General features: G+C 48.2%; 1 protein-coding gene across 1 annotated transcript; it reads right to left on the reverse strand.

Annotated features, from left to right (window-relative positions):
- Positions 1-1,635: 1,635 nt before the first annotated feature.
- Positions 1,636-8,908, reverse strand: FITM2 (fat storage inducing transmembrane protein 2). The gene is made up of 2 exons (XM_012780886.2): positions 8,682-8,908; positions 1,636-6,656 (listed from the first exon to the last, which is right to left on the reverse strand). The coding sequence occupies exons 1-2, from the start codon at positions 8,852-8,854 to the stop codon at positions 6,041-6,043; spliced, it is 789 nt and encodes a 262-aa protein (XP_012636340.1). The 5' UTR covers positions 8,855-8,908; the 3' UTR covers positions 1,636-6,040.
- Positions 8,909-17,859: the final 8,951 nt, after the last annotated feature.

The following is a 17,859-nucleotide window of genomic DNA, read 5'->3' on the forward strand; positions in this document are numbered from 1 at the left end:
ACTCTTTATGGTGACCGCACTCTATTACTAACACAGGGTTATTACAATTTATTTAACTGGCATTTTTCACTCTTGCAGACAGCTGTAATAAAATCTTTGCCCACATCCTTAAGCATTTCCAAAGCCCAAAGCCCTAGACTGAAATTGTTGGGTCTGTATATTTTAAGTTTGCACTATGAGGGTCCCACCTAAACAGGTGGGACCCATCTACCACCCCACTTCCCTTAACGTACAAGAACACCTGTGTCCTTTCCTGTACAGTATGTGTTCAACTTTAAAACTCCCCAGAGGCTGGGTGCGGTGGCTCACGCCTGTAATCCTAGCACTTGGGGAGGCCAAAACGGGTGGATCGCTTAAGGTCAGGAGTTTGAAACCAGCCTGAGCAAGAGCAAGACCCCGTCTCTACTAAAAATAGAAAGAAACTGATTGGCCAACTAAAAATATAGAGAAAAAATTAGCTGGGCATGGTGGTGCATGTCTGTAGTCCCAACTACTCGGGAGGCTGAGGCAGAAGGATCACTTGAGCCCAGGAGTTTGAGGTTGCTGTGAGCTAGGCTGACGCCATGGCACTCTAGCCCAGGCAACAGAGTAAGACTGTCTCAAAACAAAATAAAACAAAACACCCCACAAAAAACCAAAAACACTTCCCAGAGACTATCATAGAAGTTTCTGGGACAATTTCTAAGGGTGTCCAAACTGCATAGGGTTTCTCTTAACAGGACCTACCTTCTTGACAGCTATCAAAAACATTTTGATTTTGGAGAGTTTTTAAAAGACCTCACCAGGCCAGGCATGGTGGCTCACGCCTGTAATCCTAGCACTCTGGGAGGCCGAGGTGAGTGGATCGCTCAAGGTCAGGAGTTTGAAACCAGTTTGAGCAAGAGCGAGACCCCATCTCTACTAAAAAATAGGAAGAAATTAATTGGCCAACTAAAAATATATAGCAAAAATTAGCCGGGCATAGTGGCGCATGCCTGTAGTCCCAGCTACTTGGGAGGCTGAGGCAAGAGGATTGTCTGAGCCCAGAAGTTTGAGGTTGCTGTGAGCTAGGCTGACACCATGGCATTCTGGCCCGGGCAACGGAGTGTGACTCTGTCTCAAAAATTAAACAAATAAAATAAAAGACCTCAGCAGTTTACCTCTCTGGGAATTAGGTTCAGCTGTTGTCCAGTAAGCCCATGTGAACCCAAGTGATCAGATCCGAACATTAGGGTGTTGATGCAGAGAAAAAGGAGGCAGGGAGGTGATCAAGTGCACCCAGAGGTCTGTTCCCCCATCACTCACCAGGAAACCAGCTGTCACCTCAACTCTGAGTGGGAGTTTCTTCTCATGTTGTTTTGAAAATAAAAGCCATAAACCAGCTTGGGAAGAACTTTTCCTCAAGCAGAACAGACAAGCAGAATAGAGAAAATCAGAAGAGTTGGTGAGATTATCCAGTCCACCCCCATCACTTATTAGATGAGAAAACTGAGACCCAGAGATGCTGAGCGACCAGCTCAAAGTCACACAGAACAGTAGAAAAAGGGGCGGCAGAACCCGGCTCAAAGCCAGGTATTCTAACTTCCAGCTGAGTGTTTTTGTGTTTCAGTGTCTTAGTCTGTTTTGTGTTGCTATAACAGAAGACTGCAGACTGGGTAATTTAAAAAGAACAGATTTATTTCTTACAGTTTGGGAGGCTGGGAAGTCCAAAATCAAGGAGCTGGATCTGGCGAGGGCCTTCTCAAATCACCCCATCGCAGAAGGGAAAAGGGCAAAAGATTTCCAGGGGGTCGGGGGGACGAACTCATCCTTTACAAGGACACCATTCCCACGATACAAAGTCACTCCCACAATAATGACATTGATCCATTCACAAGGGCAGAGCCCTCATGACCCAATCTCCCCGTAAAGGTCCCCCCTCTCAACACTGGCGCATTAACAGGAAACTTCATTGATCTCTGCTGACAGTCCTTTAAGTCTGTCTTTCTCCCAATCTCAGTTGCTTTTGAAAATGACGGGAAAGCTAGGTTTCTTAAAAAGGGATATCTGGATAAAAGTCATGGTAACATTTCCACGTGCCTTTGCGCGTGCTGTCCCCACTGCCCTGGATGCCCCTCTCTGCCCAACTGTTTGAACTCTCCTCATCCTTCAGGACCCAAGACAATTGTGACCTTCTGTGAAAATATTTGCCAAGTCTCCAGGGCAGGTGGTTGTTCCTGCTCTATGTTCCCAGGCCCTGGCCTTGCCCCGGCACTCAGAACACTTGATGGTGGAACTGGTGCTTCTGCACAAGAGTAAAAACTCCTCAAATGCAGAGATGCACCAGATTCATCTTTGCAAGCCCAGCACATAGTTTAAGCTACAAAGGGGTGGCCTCTGGACCACATTCTGTGAAGAAGGGTGGTTATCATTCTACCCAGTCCCGGCTCCCAGTGTGAGCTCAAGGAGGATTTGTTGTTGCCAAAGGAATCTGAACAGGGAATTTCTGCAGTGTGAGGAAATTCTAATCTTGCAGCCATGGAGCTGCAAGACAGACACTTTCTGGAGGTGCCAAGCAGGTCAGGCTGGCAAATGAGTGGGTACTAAAAGGCATAAGAAGCTCCCAGGTGCATAAAGGCCTCCAGGGCTACAAAGCAGTTGCAAAGACGACCTCACCCAGCGCTCCTTCCATGAGGTCTGCCTCTGCTCCTTCTGCCAAGAGGACTGCTCCCAAGTCTGGCTGATCTAGACCTCAGTACTGTAAGATACGAAAGTGGTATGGAGGGAAGGAGTAGGACAAACTAAGAAATATAGGCTAGGTGCGGAGGCTCACGCCTGTAATCCTAGCACTATGGGAGGCCGAGGCGGGTGGATCACTTAAGGTCGGGAGTTTGAAACCAGCCTGAGCAAAAGCGAGACCCCTGTCTCTACTAAAAATAGAAAGAAATTAATTGGCCAACAAAAAATATATAGAAAAAATAGCCAGGTTTGGTGGTGCATGCCTGTAGTCCCAGCCACTCAGGAAGCTGAGGCAGAAGGATCGCTTGAACCCAGGAGTTTGAGGTTGCTGTGAGCTAGGCTGATGCCGCGGCACCCTAGCCCGGTCAAGAGAGTGAGACTCAGTCTCAAAAAAAAAAACAAAAACAAAAAACAGAAAGAAAAGAAATATATAACTGAACATATACTTATTTTACAGGACTTACAGGATAAAAGAGGAATAACCAAAGCCACGAAATATCCTATATACGACGAGTACCTTCGGAAAGAATTACCGACTTTCATGAAGCAGGCTGAGGTTTACTGGGCTCTGGACTTCCTTAAGCGATAGTAGAAAGGAACACACGAAATGCTGGGATGTGGGATTTCATTATCTCCAGTTTACTTTAATTTGCTTGTTTACACACACGATCTGTGTGTATATAACGGTGGCAAGAGCCATTCTCTAAATACAATCTGGTACCCAGACTATGACAGATGCACGTGGAAAATTCAGCTTCAGTGAATGAACCTCCACAAGGAGAGGCGAAAGCAGCGTGGCCGTCCTCCGTGATCAGAGCCCCCAGAGTCTCTCATTCAGCACTAGCACAACACTTTTCAAAACGATCAATACAAGGCTATTGTTTTGTACGACAGGAGACCCGGACTCCAGATGGCACCCAGAAGATGTTAGGTTCTCTGCCTTCCCTAGAGGAGCCAGAAAGTTCTAAAGGCCTTAGTCTATAAAAGAGAGGCAGGGTGGTTATCACCTGCTAAGCACGTGTGCTGGGCATTTCACACACATCCTCCTTGATCCTAACAGAATCATCTCCACTTTACAGATGAGGAAAACGTAGGACCAATTGCCTTGCCCATACAGATACCAGGAGTGGTGCCAGAACCCGCATCTCACGTTTGCCTGAGTCCAGAGTCTTCCACTTACGCCGCGCTGTCTTGCGCGTGCAGGGTCAGAGAGCATGCTTCCAGGAACAGACAAGGCGCCGAGCACGAGCAGGACGCTCGGCAATGGACACTTGCCACGTGGCGTGAGTTCAGGGCTGAGCCCGAGTCAGACCCACAAGAGAAGAATGTCTGGGGATTTAAGTGTGACAGAGAACTTCTGGAGTCACCGTGTGCCTATTGCCTTTTGGTGCTGAACATGAAACTTAGGAGAGATTTCAATCCCTTCTGCAAGCCCCTGCCATCTGCCCCCCACCCCCCGACTCCCACCCCTGGTTTATGGATGTGAACTCCAGGTGGCAAAAAATCCTCCCTCACTGGACACATCACATCTTGCCAATGCTTCCAAAGCACCATGGGGACACCTCTGCTAGTGCATTGCCTATGTTTCTGTCCCTTTTGGGTACAACGTATCATGCCTCGCCTTTTGATTGATGAAGTTAACCTGCTCAACTGGATACAAAATATTTTAAATATATCTTTATATTAATAAAAGTATCCTGAAAATTTACCCTCAAACTCCTAACAACCTAAGCTTGAATCAGTGCTTATCAGTAGTGCTATCACCAGGCTTGACTGGGGAGAGGGGCGTCTAAGTGGCTTTAAGAATGAACCCAAGCAGCTTAAAGGAGATGGCTGGGGAGAGGGGAGGGGCTGTCCCAACACAGAGTGTGGAACCGTGCCTTCGTGGGAGGCCGGTGACAGGATTTCTAACCCTTCCCAGCACTCTCACAGCGGAGGCCACAGAGTGACAAGGTTGGAAACTGAGGAGTGTGCAAAGGGGAAAGGAAAGGTCAACTGATTTCAAGGCCAGATGAGCAGGCCCAGGTTTGATTTGGTTGGCGACACAAGTAAAAGGGGGATGGGTCCACGAGGCCTCGGCTAAAATAAAAAATTAAAAAAAAAAAAAAAAGGAGGGCGGGGCCAAAGTCATGCCACCATCTAATAAGGATTTTGAAACAGGTTGGCTTTTTGCCACCAGACGGAGGCATTTTATAATACTTCACTTCTGAATTATCATAATCTCGTCCAAAAGGTAAAAATGCTCTGGGCCACAGCAGAGTGATCAATGCACCCAGCACGTGATCCCAAGACACTGTTCAGTCTGTATCACTGCTCTGTGGTCAGCAAAGTTTCAGTGAAAATATGTATTTTGCAAAATTACTTTGACTCAGCTTAAAATTCATCAGGTTTTTATTTAAAATGTCTGCTTTCTGGTTTTATTCTTAACAGAGAAAACAGCCCCATGAGGTGGAATTTAATACTATAAGCCCAGAGTTTGGTTTATAAAAAGTAAATTAGTGTTCAAAAAAAAAAAAAAAACCCTCAAAACCATCTACGTGTACCAAAGTGCAGTGCTGGAGTTGTCAGTTACTTTCAGGAGTTTTGTCAACAAAGAACAAATGCCATAGTTGTCATTAAAACTATAAAGTATTCACTCAAAATAGAATAAAAAGGATTTCCTTATTGCTCCAAAAACCAACAAATAATAACAGACAACACAGACAGAAAATGTCATTGTTCACTCCATAACAATCATCCAACACTTGCTGCAGAGCCACTGCAGTTTCACGGGCCTGTTTTGGTGGCTTACCACGAGCCAGTTGCGATCGATATAGAACATTCCACGAATGAAACAAATACTACAACAAGAGAGTGTCTTTCAGGCATTGGGTGCTTTATAAAGAACCCTGCCAGAAATAAATGCTCAAGCAAAATCGGCCCAAGGGAAATGCTGTCAATTAACAGCATTCGCAGCCATTAAAATCAAAGGGCAACTGGAGTCGGGGAGACGGAGCAGAGTCCTAAGGCCCCTGCCTCCCCCTCAGCCACACAACAGGGCTTTCCTGATCCTGTCCTTTTGCTCTCCCCTCTAGGGACAAAGGGGTGTTCCAGATTAAGGCCAAGTCTTAGCAGGACAAAACGTGCCTGACCAGGAACGGTGGTGATTGTGACACAGGTGACAGGTGACGTCGCCAAGAATAGCCTGAGGACTAAAGTCAATCCCTAGACTCCACCACCACCCACCTGAACCGCCCACGAACCTTCCTCTCTGATATAGGATCAATAATTTAGCCAAATAACTAAGCAAAACAAATGAAAAATATATCGCCACTGTCCTGCTGTCCCCCCTTCTGTTGCTCTTTTATTTCTTGTAACTGTCTTGCTTCAAATTCAAACCGGAGCTCTGGGGAGGAAGTCCTGGGGAAAAGGATTTCAGGTACCAAAACCCGTACGTGCCATACCAGCTCAGCAAACCAAAAAAGGTGCCAAACGCTTTCTGGGACAAGTTGTGGAAATAAATGGCCGTGCACAGAAACATCAACACCCAAATGCAAGTCAGGACGCCCAGGGCGACCACCAGGGAGGTGATGGCAGCGTGGAGGTGGTGGCTCCGGTCCGTCTTTACCTCATGCAGCACAGACATCTCCTCCACGATCATGAGGGCACAGAAGGTCAGCAGGAAGGCGTGGCCGGAGATGTCAAAGCCGTGCCAAAAGCCGCCTTCCCTGTGGCAGTGCTGCTTGCTCTGGTACTCCTTTCTGATCCCCTCCAGGGCCGGCGAATGGTAGCAGCTGCCCGTGTAGTGCTCGATGTTGGTGAAGAGGGACGTGCAGACATACCAGATGGCCGTGCCCACGAGCAGGGTGCTCAGCCGCCGCAGGACCAGGCCAGCCTTGCCTGTCAGGTGGTAGTTGGTGAGGGCAATGAAGGGCAGGAGGAGACAGAATGTCCAGGCCCAGGCCAGTTTGACAAAATACCTGACAGAGGAGGAAAGTGGAAGTGAAGACATGGAACACGGCAGAGGAGAAACAATGTCATGACTCAGGTGTCTAGCCTGCCAAGGGAGGGAAAATGAGAAAACTTGATCAAAGCTATAGATCATAACAACTATCACATTCTTCATTGACTTTGCTTCACTTATTAAGTACTTTAAATGTCTTAACTATTTAATCCTTAAACAACTCTACAAAGTAGGTACAGTTATTATCCCCATTTTATAGACAAGAAAACTAAGGCATAGAGAAGTGTCGTGTCCAAAGTGGAGGCGGTATGTGGTGGCGCTAGGAATCTGATCCAGGGTCTGTGGTCTCCAGCACTATGTTATTTACCCAGGAAAGCACCTACTAAATGTCACGAGCTTTCACACACATTCGCTTTCCCATAGAACACTCACAATTACCCTGGGAGGAAGGTATCATCGTCCCACTTCATAGACAAGGAACCTGAGGCTCAGAACAGTTCAGGACCTTACCCAGGGTCACACTCACACAACCAACAAGCACAGATTAAACCACAGTTTGGCCAGCCCCAAAGCCCACGCTTTTTCTACCATACCATGGTTGTTTCCTAAATGGCAGAAACAGCCTTGGAACAAAGAGCTTTACTCCAAGCCAAAAGTTTCAGCTTCAAATCCTGACTCTGACTTAACTTGTTACTACACCTCTCCAGGCCTCGGTCCCCTTAGCAGTTAAACAGAGCTTGGGGGGAACCAATGATCTACCAGTTCCCTTCCATTAATTATAACAGCACAGAGGCTTGGAAGGAAACGCCCGACTCCATGGCTACCCCCAAACAACAGACTTGTCTGCCAGGCTGCTTGGCTGCTAGCTCACCCAGGCCAGATACGGCAGCAGCTGCCCTGTCTGCCTCCTGTGCTCATGAAGGGTGGCTGACCTGGGGACCAGCTGCAGTAAACATTTGACCCAGGACTTGGGGCTACCACCACTTTCATAATCTATTCTTAGCCCAGCCTCTCAGGGTGGGTGAGGAAGGAACGTGGGCCAAGGACAGAAGGACTCTTTCCTAGGTTCCGACAGTTTCTCAGGCACCGCCCAGGCGCCTGTCACTAGAACCTTCACTGGGACTGATAAGGAAAATATTGCCAGAGCCGAGACCCGTCAGGCATTTGATGAAGCTGCCTGGGAGAGAAACCAAGAGTATAAGTTAGATAACCAAAGTTGGGCTGACTTTCAGAAGATGCTGGAGACACTAATTCTACAGAAAAATTAGGCTCACATCAAAGGAGCAGTTTTATCTTTCCGAGTTTCACTTTATTACTGCAACTGTGTTTTTGTGCAATAAACTTACAATCCAAGAGGATTTTTTTTTGAAAAAATATATATATAAGAAGAAAGAAAGAAAAAAGAAAAGGAGTGGGTTGGTGTAATTAAGATGTTTCCAAGAGCCCAGCTGGGATTGCTTTTCTGGGCCACTGCCATGCACTTTGGCTGAGAAGGGCCAAGGACCAGGAGATCCAAGGGAAAGGTCACAGAGCGCAGGGTGCGTTCCCCTGTGAGCATCTGGGAGTGGGGGCTCTGTCGCGAGTTGGGGCAAGGCTCTCAAAGTGGGGGATCTTCCACAGATCGTGACGGATTCCCTCGCGAGCTGGGAGGGACCTCACACCGGCAAGCAGGAGGGAGGTGGCATCTCCCAAACGGGGCAGCGGCCGACTCCCAGCTCCAAGGAGAGGGGGGCGGCGACGGGGCCGGCTCAGCGCCCCGGCCGCCGCACTCCCCACCCGCGAACACAGGCGTCCACACCACCCTGCTCCTCACCGCCGGCCCCGCCGAGGCGGCTCAGGCTGTCCCATCCGGTCCGCGAACACGAACCGCTGGCGACACCGGCTGCTCCGGGGCCCCTCGGCCGCGTGCAGACGCCGCCGTCCCGACCGGGAGGACGCCCCTTCCAGGGACTCGTCCGCCAGGCGGCCAGCCCCCGGCTCCCCTGGACCAGGCGGCGGCGGGCCGGCCCGGCGGGGACGCGAGGGGCCCGGGCGCACTCACACGTTGAGGACGTTGCGCTTGTTGCTCAGGTAGCTATCGGGCAGCGGAGACAGCTCCTTGAGGAGGGAGCCCCCCAGCATGGAGGCCACCAGCGCCCACGGCAGGTAGCGCCGCACGGCCGCCCGCACCAGCGTCCCCCGGAGGAACCACGCGCAGCGCTCCAGGTGCTCCATCCCCGACCTCGTCGGCCACCGTCTCGCCCTTCGCCCGGGCGGGCGCCGCCGTCTCCATTTGAACGCATGCGCGCCGCCCGCGGGCCCCGCCCCGCCCCTCCCCTCCCCTCCCCTCCCCTCCCCTCCCCTCCCCTCCCCTCCCCTCGCGGGGTTCCCGCGCGCTCCCCCTCGTGGCCACTGGCGGCCTCTGCAGTGTGCCCGTCTCCGAACTCCCCTCTCCCTGCGCCCGCCCCGCCGCCTGGCGACGCGCTCCGGGAACTGCAGGCTCCAGATAGCCCTGCGTCTGGCCCTGGTCTGCGCAGGTGGGAGTATTTGCTGCAGGTTGTGGGGGGAATAAACGTAGCCCTGTAGGAACTGCGGCAGTGGTCACAGCATCGTTTAGTCTCTCTTGGAGACTTGGAGACACTGCCTCCATCTGAGCCTCAGTTTCCTCATCTGATAAAGTGCCTGTGGGGACAAGAGGAGATCAGCCTTTCCCAAGAGTGAGTTCATGAACCCAGGGGTTCATGATGCTGTTGGTTCAGGCATAGGGACGTGAGATGGAATTTCCCTAAATAGCTATTAAATGTAAACTTAAATTGCTAAATTTATTTTCACTTTTAAAACAGCTTTGTATATTGGATGAAAATGGTGGGTGGAGAGGGTTAATGGAGATCCCCTGAGGGTGTCACTGACTCAGTGTAATGCCCAATGGAGCACTTCCCAGCCTTGATTATTTCTTTGCTCCTGTATTGGTCTCCGGTGGCAGCCATAACAAATTACCATAAACTCGATTTAAAACATCAGACACTTGTTCTCTCACGGCTCTGGAAGCCAGAAGTCCAGAATCAAGGCGTCTGCCTGGTTGGTTCCTTCTGGAGGCTCTGCAGGAGAACCCCCTCCATGCTTCCCTCCTAGCCTCTGGTGACTGCCAGCGATCCCTGCGTTCCTTGGCTTGTCGCTGCGCAACTCCAGCCTCCGCCCCCAGCTTGGCTGTCTCCCCTCTGTGTCTCTGTGTGGCTGTCTTCTCTCCTGTTATGAGGATACTGGTCATTGGATTTAGGGCACACCCTAACTCCAGGATAATCTTATTTTGAGATCTTAAATTTAATTACATCTGTAAAGACTATTTCCAAATAATTTCATATTTCCAGGTACCAGGGGTTAGGATTTGGACATATATTTTTAGAGGTCATCATTCAACCCATTACAGCCACCTTAACTACTCTTGCTATGTCCATATACCTCCAATTCTATTATTTATTTAATACTGTCTTTAAACAACACACATTTTTAACTTATGCTCACTGAATAGCCTCCCGAGCAAACTTATCCATAAAATCATGGATTCTGTGTGCCAGTTATATTTCTTGTATTACAAAGAAAACATTTCTATCAAAATAGTCGTCATTGCTAGCCACCTAAAATAATCTCGTATCCCTATATGAGGGATGGCTGCCACACTTTGGGAAACACTTGTCTGACTTGTGCCTAAAATGGACAGATGTTTAAAGTCTTGTGCAAAGAATCAACAAATTAATGAAAATAAAAGTAATACTTCCTTAAAATCACTGTGAGACTATCTTCATATCTGTAAATTACATTTATCTGATCAGAGTTCTTACGTTGCAAGATGTCTCCGGGCCTTCTAAAAGCTAGGTTTTAGAAAGAAAATAGAGGGATAATTATTTCAATTTGGCTTTTCACGATTGGGAATAAAAGCTATACAGCCAGAAAAGCGTCATTTATGAAGGCAACTTGTAAATAGTATCTGACACCTCTAGCACCTTATGGTTAGCAGGTGCTCAGTTATTAATATTATTATTTTCTGTAGGAAACAGCTTGGTAGTTAAGAGCAGAGAGGATGGGCTGGGTGCGGTGGCTCACGCCTGTAATCCTAGCACTCTGGGAGGCTGAGGTGGGCGGATTGCTCGAGGTCAGGAGTTCGAAACCAGCCTGAGCAAGAGTAAGACCCCGTCTCTACTATAAATAGAAAGAAATTAATTGGCCAACTAATATATATATATATAAATTAGCCGGGCATGGTGGCACATGCCTGTAGTCCAGCTACTCGGGAGGCTGAGGCAGAAGGATTGCTTGAGCCCAGGAGTTTGAGGTTGCTGTGAGCTAGGCTGACGCCACAGCACTCACTCTAGCCTGGTCAACAAGCGAGACTCTGTCTCAAAAAAAAAAAAAAAAAGGCCGGGCGCGGTGGCTCACGCCTGTAATCCTAGCACTTTGGGAGGCCGAGGCGGGCGGATCGCTCAAGGTCAGGAGTTCGAAACCAGCCTGAGCGAGACCCCGTCTCTACCAAAAATAGAAAGAAATTAATTGACCAACTAAAAATATATATACAAAAAATTAGCCGGGCATGGTGGCGCATGCCTGTAGTCCCAGCTACTCGGGAGGCTGAGGCAGTAGGATCGCTGAGCCCAGGAGATTGAGGTTGCTGTGAGCCAGGCTGACGCCACGGCACTCACTCTAGCCTGGGCAACAAAGTGAGACTCTGTCTCAAAAAAAAAAAAAAAAAAAAAATCAGCACAGTCATTATGGAAAACTGTATGGAGATTCCTCAAAACACTAAAAATAGGATTACCATATAATCCAGCAATCCCACTCCTGGGTTACCCAAAAGATTTGAAATCAGTATGTCAGAGAGATGTCTGTCCTCCTATGTGTATTGCACCATGGTTCACAGTAGCCACGTTACAGAATCAACCTATGTGTCCATCAGTGGATGAATGGGTACAGAAAACGTGGCACATATTAATATATACAATGGAATACCATTTAGCCATTAAAAAAAAAAAAGAAATTCTGTCATTTGTGACAACTTGGGTGGAATTGGAAAACATGCTAGTGAAATAAGCCAGGCACAGAAAGACAAATAATGTGTGTTCTCACTTACATGTGGAATCTAAAACACTCAAACACATAGAAACAGAGAACAGAATGGTGATTACAGAGACTGGAGGGTACAGGGAGTGGGAAGATGCTGCTAGGTGTACAAAGCCTCAGTTGGACAGGAGGAGTAAACTGGGGTTTTTTGAGAGCTATTGCACAGCAAGCTGAATATAGTAAACAATAGTACATCACACATTTCAAAATTGCTAAGAGAGTAAATTTCGAATGTTCTCAATGCAAAAAAAGATAAGTATTTGAGGTAATGAATAAGTTAATTAGCTTCATTTAATTATTCCATGTTGTACTCCTAAATTATAACACCACTTTATACCCCATAAATATATACAAGCATAATTTGTCAATTTACAATAAAAATTTTTAAAAAGGAAGTATATGTATGGTCTCGGACCTCACGATATTTAAAATCTAGTGAAAGTGATAATCATTAATTTATTCAATCAACTAACATTTATTAACAACTTACTCTGCACTGAGCATTGGACTAGATGTTGAAGCGTCTAACGTTTTAGGTGAGTTTCCTTAATAACTGCAGATTCATTACCCTTTAAAAACATAGTCTCCCAGGTTCGAGACAGAATATACAAGATGAGCTTGAATCCTCTTGTCGAACCAGAAAGTAGCAAGTGTTAAAGCGAGTAAGAAGAAGGCCATTAGCCTGAGGTTGTCCCTGTACCCGGAGCTCTTATGTAAGCAAACCAAAGCTTAACTTGGAGGTGTATCTTGTAATGAACATAGAAAGAAGACAAAACAAAAACAGCCTCAGTCAATCATAAATAGCCAACCAGCCAACTGGTTGTATAACTAGGGACTTCCCATCACACCATACCCAAATAAGGTAAACACCTACCTGTGGCCAGACAGGTAATTTCTCTACTTTGCTTTTGTGTTCGGCCTACAAAAGCTTGCTGTCCATACTGCTAGCAGAGTGCAGCTCTTTGAACCTCTTCTGGTTTTGAGTGCTGCCTGTTTCATGAATCAGTCTTTGCTCAGATAAACTCTATGAAATTTATTTTGTCTGAAGTTTTTCTTTTAACAGTTGCCATAAGCTCTCAAAGATTGCTAAGGTGGGGAGAACACAGGAGTCAACCGAAAGCCCTCCCGCAGGCTGGAGATGGGGCACTTTGAGTGTAAATAATAACTGCAATAGATGGAACATTAAACAAATATCTTTAATTCCACAGGTTCGTAAAAATACTAATGGCCACTTTTGGGGGAACCAACTCATTATTTTGAAAACTATTAATAATAAATAAAAGGAGAGGATCAAGCATTTTCCTGTCTTTTCTATGTGAACTGAACCACTGAGTAACCAAAGAGTAGGTGAGTTTCTTTTTATAGAAATGTCCCAACTAATAAATGAAGATGGAATGGTAGAATTAGAATATCACTATATGCAACATGGAAGTAAAAAGTTTGTTTTAAAATAATGGTGAGCCACATTCATTAAAGAAGAGTCAGTTGCAGATATGCATAAAAAGAAAGATTTAACAAAATACTCATCAGCACTTTAAACTAAATCTCTACACCAGGCATGGTGGCTCACACTGCAATCCTACCACTTTCAGAGGCGGAGGTGGGAGCATTGCTTGAGGCCAGGAGTTCAAGACCAGCTTGAGCAACATAGTGAGCAACTGCCATCAAAATGAAAAGACAAGTAAAAGTGACTTTCAAAAATTTCAAAACATGTTTATTTGCATAAGAGATTTCAATCTGAGAGATTTCTCAGATTTCAAGATAAATTCTATAATCTCCAAACTCTTGGGGAAAAAATGACATATATATGGGATTTGCTTATGAAATTGCATCTAGCATTCAAAAAAATGTGACTTTTTTGAGGCAGACATATCTTTGGTTATAGTTCATTTCTGTAGTAAACATGAAGTTACTCTCTTCTGTAAAATCCAACTCTAAGAAACCTAAAATATAAAATTTTGGACAAAGGTTAAAATTATAATAATCTGATTTTAAAAATTTACACCTTGTAAGGTGAATTTTTAGCGATTTAGTTTTTTTTATTTTGTTTTTTTGAGACACATTGTCTGGGCTAGAATGCAGTGGTGTCATCATAGCTCACAGCAACCTCAAACTCCTGCGCTCAAGAGATCCTCCTGCCTCAGCCTCCTGAGTAGCTAGGACTATAGGCATGTGCCACCACACTCAGCTAATTTTTAAATTATTTTTAGAGATGGGATCTTGCTATGTTGCCCAGCCTGGCATTTGCTTATTTTCTGCCTTCTCTTGAATGTCAGCTACAGGGGTAAGGGACATTGTCTGTGTTGCTCACTGATGCATCCCAAGTGTCTAGAACTATGTCTGGCACCTATGCAGCATTCACAGAAATGTTTTGTTGTTGTTGAATAAATTAAAGAATCATTATTAACATTATTAACACACAACTAATAAATTAAAGAATCATTATTAACATTAACACACAGCTGTAAAGGAAATTATTTTTGAATTTAAATTGCTTTTTTACAAACAGAAGAGAAACAATAGAAAATAATAATTATAACATTATTTTTTTTTAATCTTAAGGAGTCTGTAAGATTATACATCTGTGTGAAAGGGGTTTTCTGGTCCATAGAAGTCCCAAAGATGTTGCAATAAAATGATAATGGGCTAAGCAAAGGATGCTTGGGGCCACAGGGGAGAGGCCCCCGTAGGGCCAGGGAAGGGTCAGCAAAGAGGGTTCTTGGAAGAGATGATTTCTGTCTAAGCAGAGATCTGAAGGATTGGCCAGGGATTGGCCAGAGCAACAGTGGGCAGTGGCCATTTCAGGAAGAACAACCAGCAGGTGCCTTTTGTTGGCTGGCGTGCATGAAATCACTCACTGCAGGTTGGGCTGGGGGTAGGCAGCCCAGCAACTCTCCCAGCGGACAGCCCTCTTCCACGGCTACTGGCCGGCGAGCAGGAGGATTCAGCGCTGGAACCAATTCCTTCCTTCTGAGCTTTCCTCTGCAATGCCTCCCCCACCATTAACCTCTGGCTGCCTCTCTTTCTGGCCCGAGGGGATGACTAGTCACTCCCTGGGGTGAAGCAGCTGAGCAAAGCTGGTGTCTGCCAGAGGCCAGGCTGCCTGGCTGTCTAACTGGGAGGGGCTCGTGTCCACTGGCTGTGCCTGGAATCCCACAGAGCCCCAGGCTACCCTCTACGGACCCATTTGAGCACAGGGTCAGCAGGGCTGGAGCTGAAGGACAGGGATCTGCCTTCGCTCATCTGCGGGCTGCAGAGCAGGGGGCAGGAAGGGTTCCTGGGACCCTACACACCCCAGCAGCCTTGAAGCCACTCCTGCTCCATTCCCTGGCCGCTGTCTACTGCAGACCCAGGTCTCTCCTATCTTAGACAGTCACAGGGCCAAGGCCTGGGAGGAGGCGGAGCTTTTGTTGCCTGAAAGAGCACTGGCAAAACTAGAAAGAAAATCAGTGGGTACCCCAGTGTCGGGTGGCAGTTACCTATAGGGTGGAGGGAGGGCACTGGGATCCAGGGCTTTCAGCGGTACAGACATGTTCTAGTTCATTACCTGGGGGGTAGACCATTGGTGTTTGCTCTAAAAATATTCATACATTTATATTTTTAAAGTCTTGTATGTTTGTTATATTTCACAATAGAAAAAACCAAGGAGCACCAGACTGGGAATAAAATGCCTAGGTTTTAGGAAGAGCCACTTATTTTACTGAGCCTTACCTAAGTGCCAGGCACCGTGCTAAGTGCTTAAGTGTTTTTGACTCTCCTTGCTCACAACAACCCCATGGGGTAGGTGTGTCCGTACTGTTATTACTCCATTCTACAGATGGAAACACTGAGGCACAGAGAGACTAAGAAACTTACCTAAGGTCACACAGCTAGCAATCCTGTAGAGCTGTAATTCAAATTAAGGTCCTCGTGCCCCATGGGGCAAGTCACTTGACCACTATGGGTCACTGTCCCCTAGATCTGGAGGTGCCACTATGATCTCACCCGCCTTCTGACAGTAAAGACGGGCATGGCCATAGCACTTTGCACAGTTTGCCAGGTCACCGTTGGCAAGGTTTCAAGGCCATGTGGTACATTGGTTAGGAACACAGTCGGCCAGACACGGGTTCAAGTCTAGACTCAGCGTTTATCACCTGCACATCTTACGGCGAGTCTCTTCAGCTGTTTCCTCGCCTGAAAAATGAGAACGGTATGGTAACTTCGTTGCCTGGGTAAGTGTGGGAAATCTTATTTCATTTGTGTCTGGTATACAGTAGGTGCACAATAAATGGTCACCTCTAGCATAAAGATCTAGTCTCTGCTCATAATAGGTTGCGAGATAGGCCAGGCAAGGTGTCGCCGTCCCCATGGCTCAGTTCTCACGCACCCGCCCTGCTGGATTCTTGGGGTCCGGCCCAGAGGTGGCCGCGGGGCCCGCTCAGGGATGTGGGGAGCCCGCCGGCCGGCTGGGAGGTTTTCGGGCTCCAGCTGCGCGGGCGGGCGACACAGCGGCCACAGCGGCTACACCTGTCGGTGCAGCTGTCCCGGCCGCACCTGGGCGAGGATTTCCCGGTGCTCTGGGGGCACCGGCTTCGCCCCGGGACTGCCGGGCGCCCCCTCGTGGTCAACCGCGCCAGGCCAGCCTCGCCCTCCCCTCTGCCAACGCACCCCTCTGGCACCCCGGGGTGGGAGGAGGCTCTGCCCCTGAAATGGCGCTGGCCCATCTTCCAGGTACCCCCCCCCAATTTTTAGAGGGGTCTAGTCCTCTCTAATGCGCAGGTGGGTGAGGAGCTCCCTGGCTCAGTCCGGAGAACACCCTGCTCGGCATCCTTAGTGGAGGGGAGACGGGCAGGGACACCTGGGGGCACTCCCCCTGGTTTTGGGGTTCTGGGGGGTCTGTGAGAAATCAGCTCCTAGGAAGTTGGACCGGGACAGGTGCCCCCCTTCCCTGGAGGACTAAGCTCTGATCCAGCCTCCCCACCTCCCTCCCTCCCACCCCTCCCCTCCATCCCTCTACAGGACACCAGGACTGGGCACGGGGCAAAGCATTCGGGGCCTCCAGCCCTGTGAGACCTGGCTTCTCTTTACTTCCGTGCCCATCTCTCCGCCCTCCTCTCCATTCTCTCAGAGGAGTCTTGCCATGTTGCCCCTGGCCTTGAATGCCTGGGCTCAAGCCGTCCTCCTGCCTCGGCCTCCCACGTGGGCACCTGGAGGACAGGCCTGAGCCACCACGCCAGGCTTCCGCTCACCTCTTACACCCTCTTTACCCTCCGGGGCCTCCCTGGGCTGACCTTCTGCAGTTCTCCAAATGAGCCCAATTCCCTCCAGCCTCGGCGTCCGCGCGTGGGGCCACCTGGCCTTGTCCCGCGTGTCCCGGCTCCCCGTCTGTCCAGCCGTCCCTGTCGCTCAGCTGGCCTCCACCTGCTTTTCCGTTTCCTGCTTCCTGCTGGCCTATTGCCGACATGACTAATGAAATGTCTTGAAAATTCTTGGGCTGTAGCTCTTCTGCAAGAAGTTTAGGATCAGCTTTCCAACTTCCTTCAGAAACTGTGTTGGAATTTTGGCTGAGATTATATTGAATCTATAGATGAATCTGGAGCCAACTGGCGATGAACGTAAGTTCACTGATAATGACGCCCCGTGAGCCACTGAGGATGCAGAGACAAACTACACATAGCTCCTCCCCTCAAAGAGCTTGTCTGTTTATGTTCTTCCTTTTTGGTTCGTTTTATTTTGTGAGAGGAGACCTTATTGGGCCCATTTTACAGATGGGGGACTGAGGCTCGTGAGTTGAGGTTGTGACGGTGAGGAAGTGGCAGGGCCAAGACACCCCCACCTACAACTGTTTGGCTCGAGAATCTGCCCATGCAGTCGGTTAGGGCCATGGGTTTGGTGCGTGTTGTCTCCGTGTGTTCGCGGGTAGGGTGTGTTTCCACGCACACAGAGCGGAAAAGCTTCTGTATTTAAAGATGAGTGTGCTGTGGGGCTGAGGGGGAGCGTAGGTGCGCCTGCTCTACCAAACGATGACTTCTGTTTCTTTTAGATGGAGTCTCACTCTGTTGCCCAGGCTAGAGTGAGTGCCGTGGGGTCAGCCTGGCTCACAGCAGCCTCAGACTCCTGGGCTCAGGCGATCCTCCTGCCTCAGCTTC

The sequence above is a fragment of the Microcebus murinus genome, chromosome 16 (genome assembly GCF_040939455.1).
Source record: "Microcebus murinus isolate Inina chromosome 16, M.murinus_Inina_mat1.0, whole genome shotgun sequence".
In the NCBI taxonomy this organism is placed as follows: Eukaryota; Metazoa; Chordata; class Mammalia; order Primates; family Cheirogaleidae; genus Microcebus; species Microcebus murinus.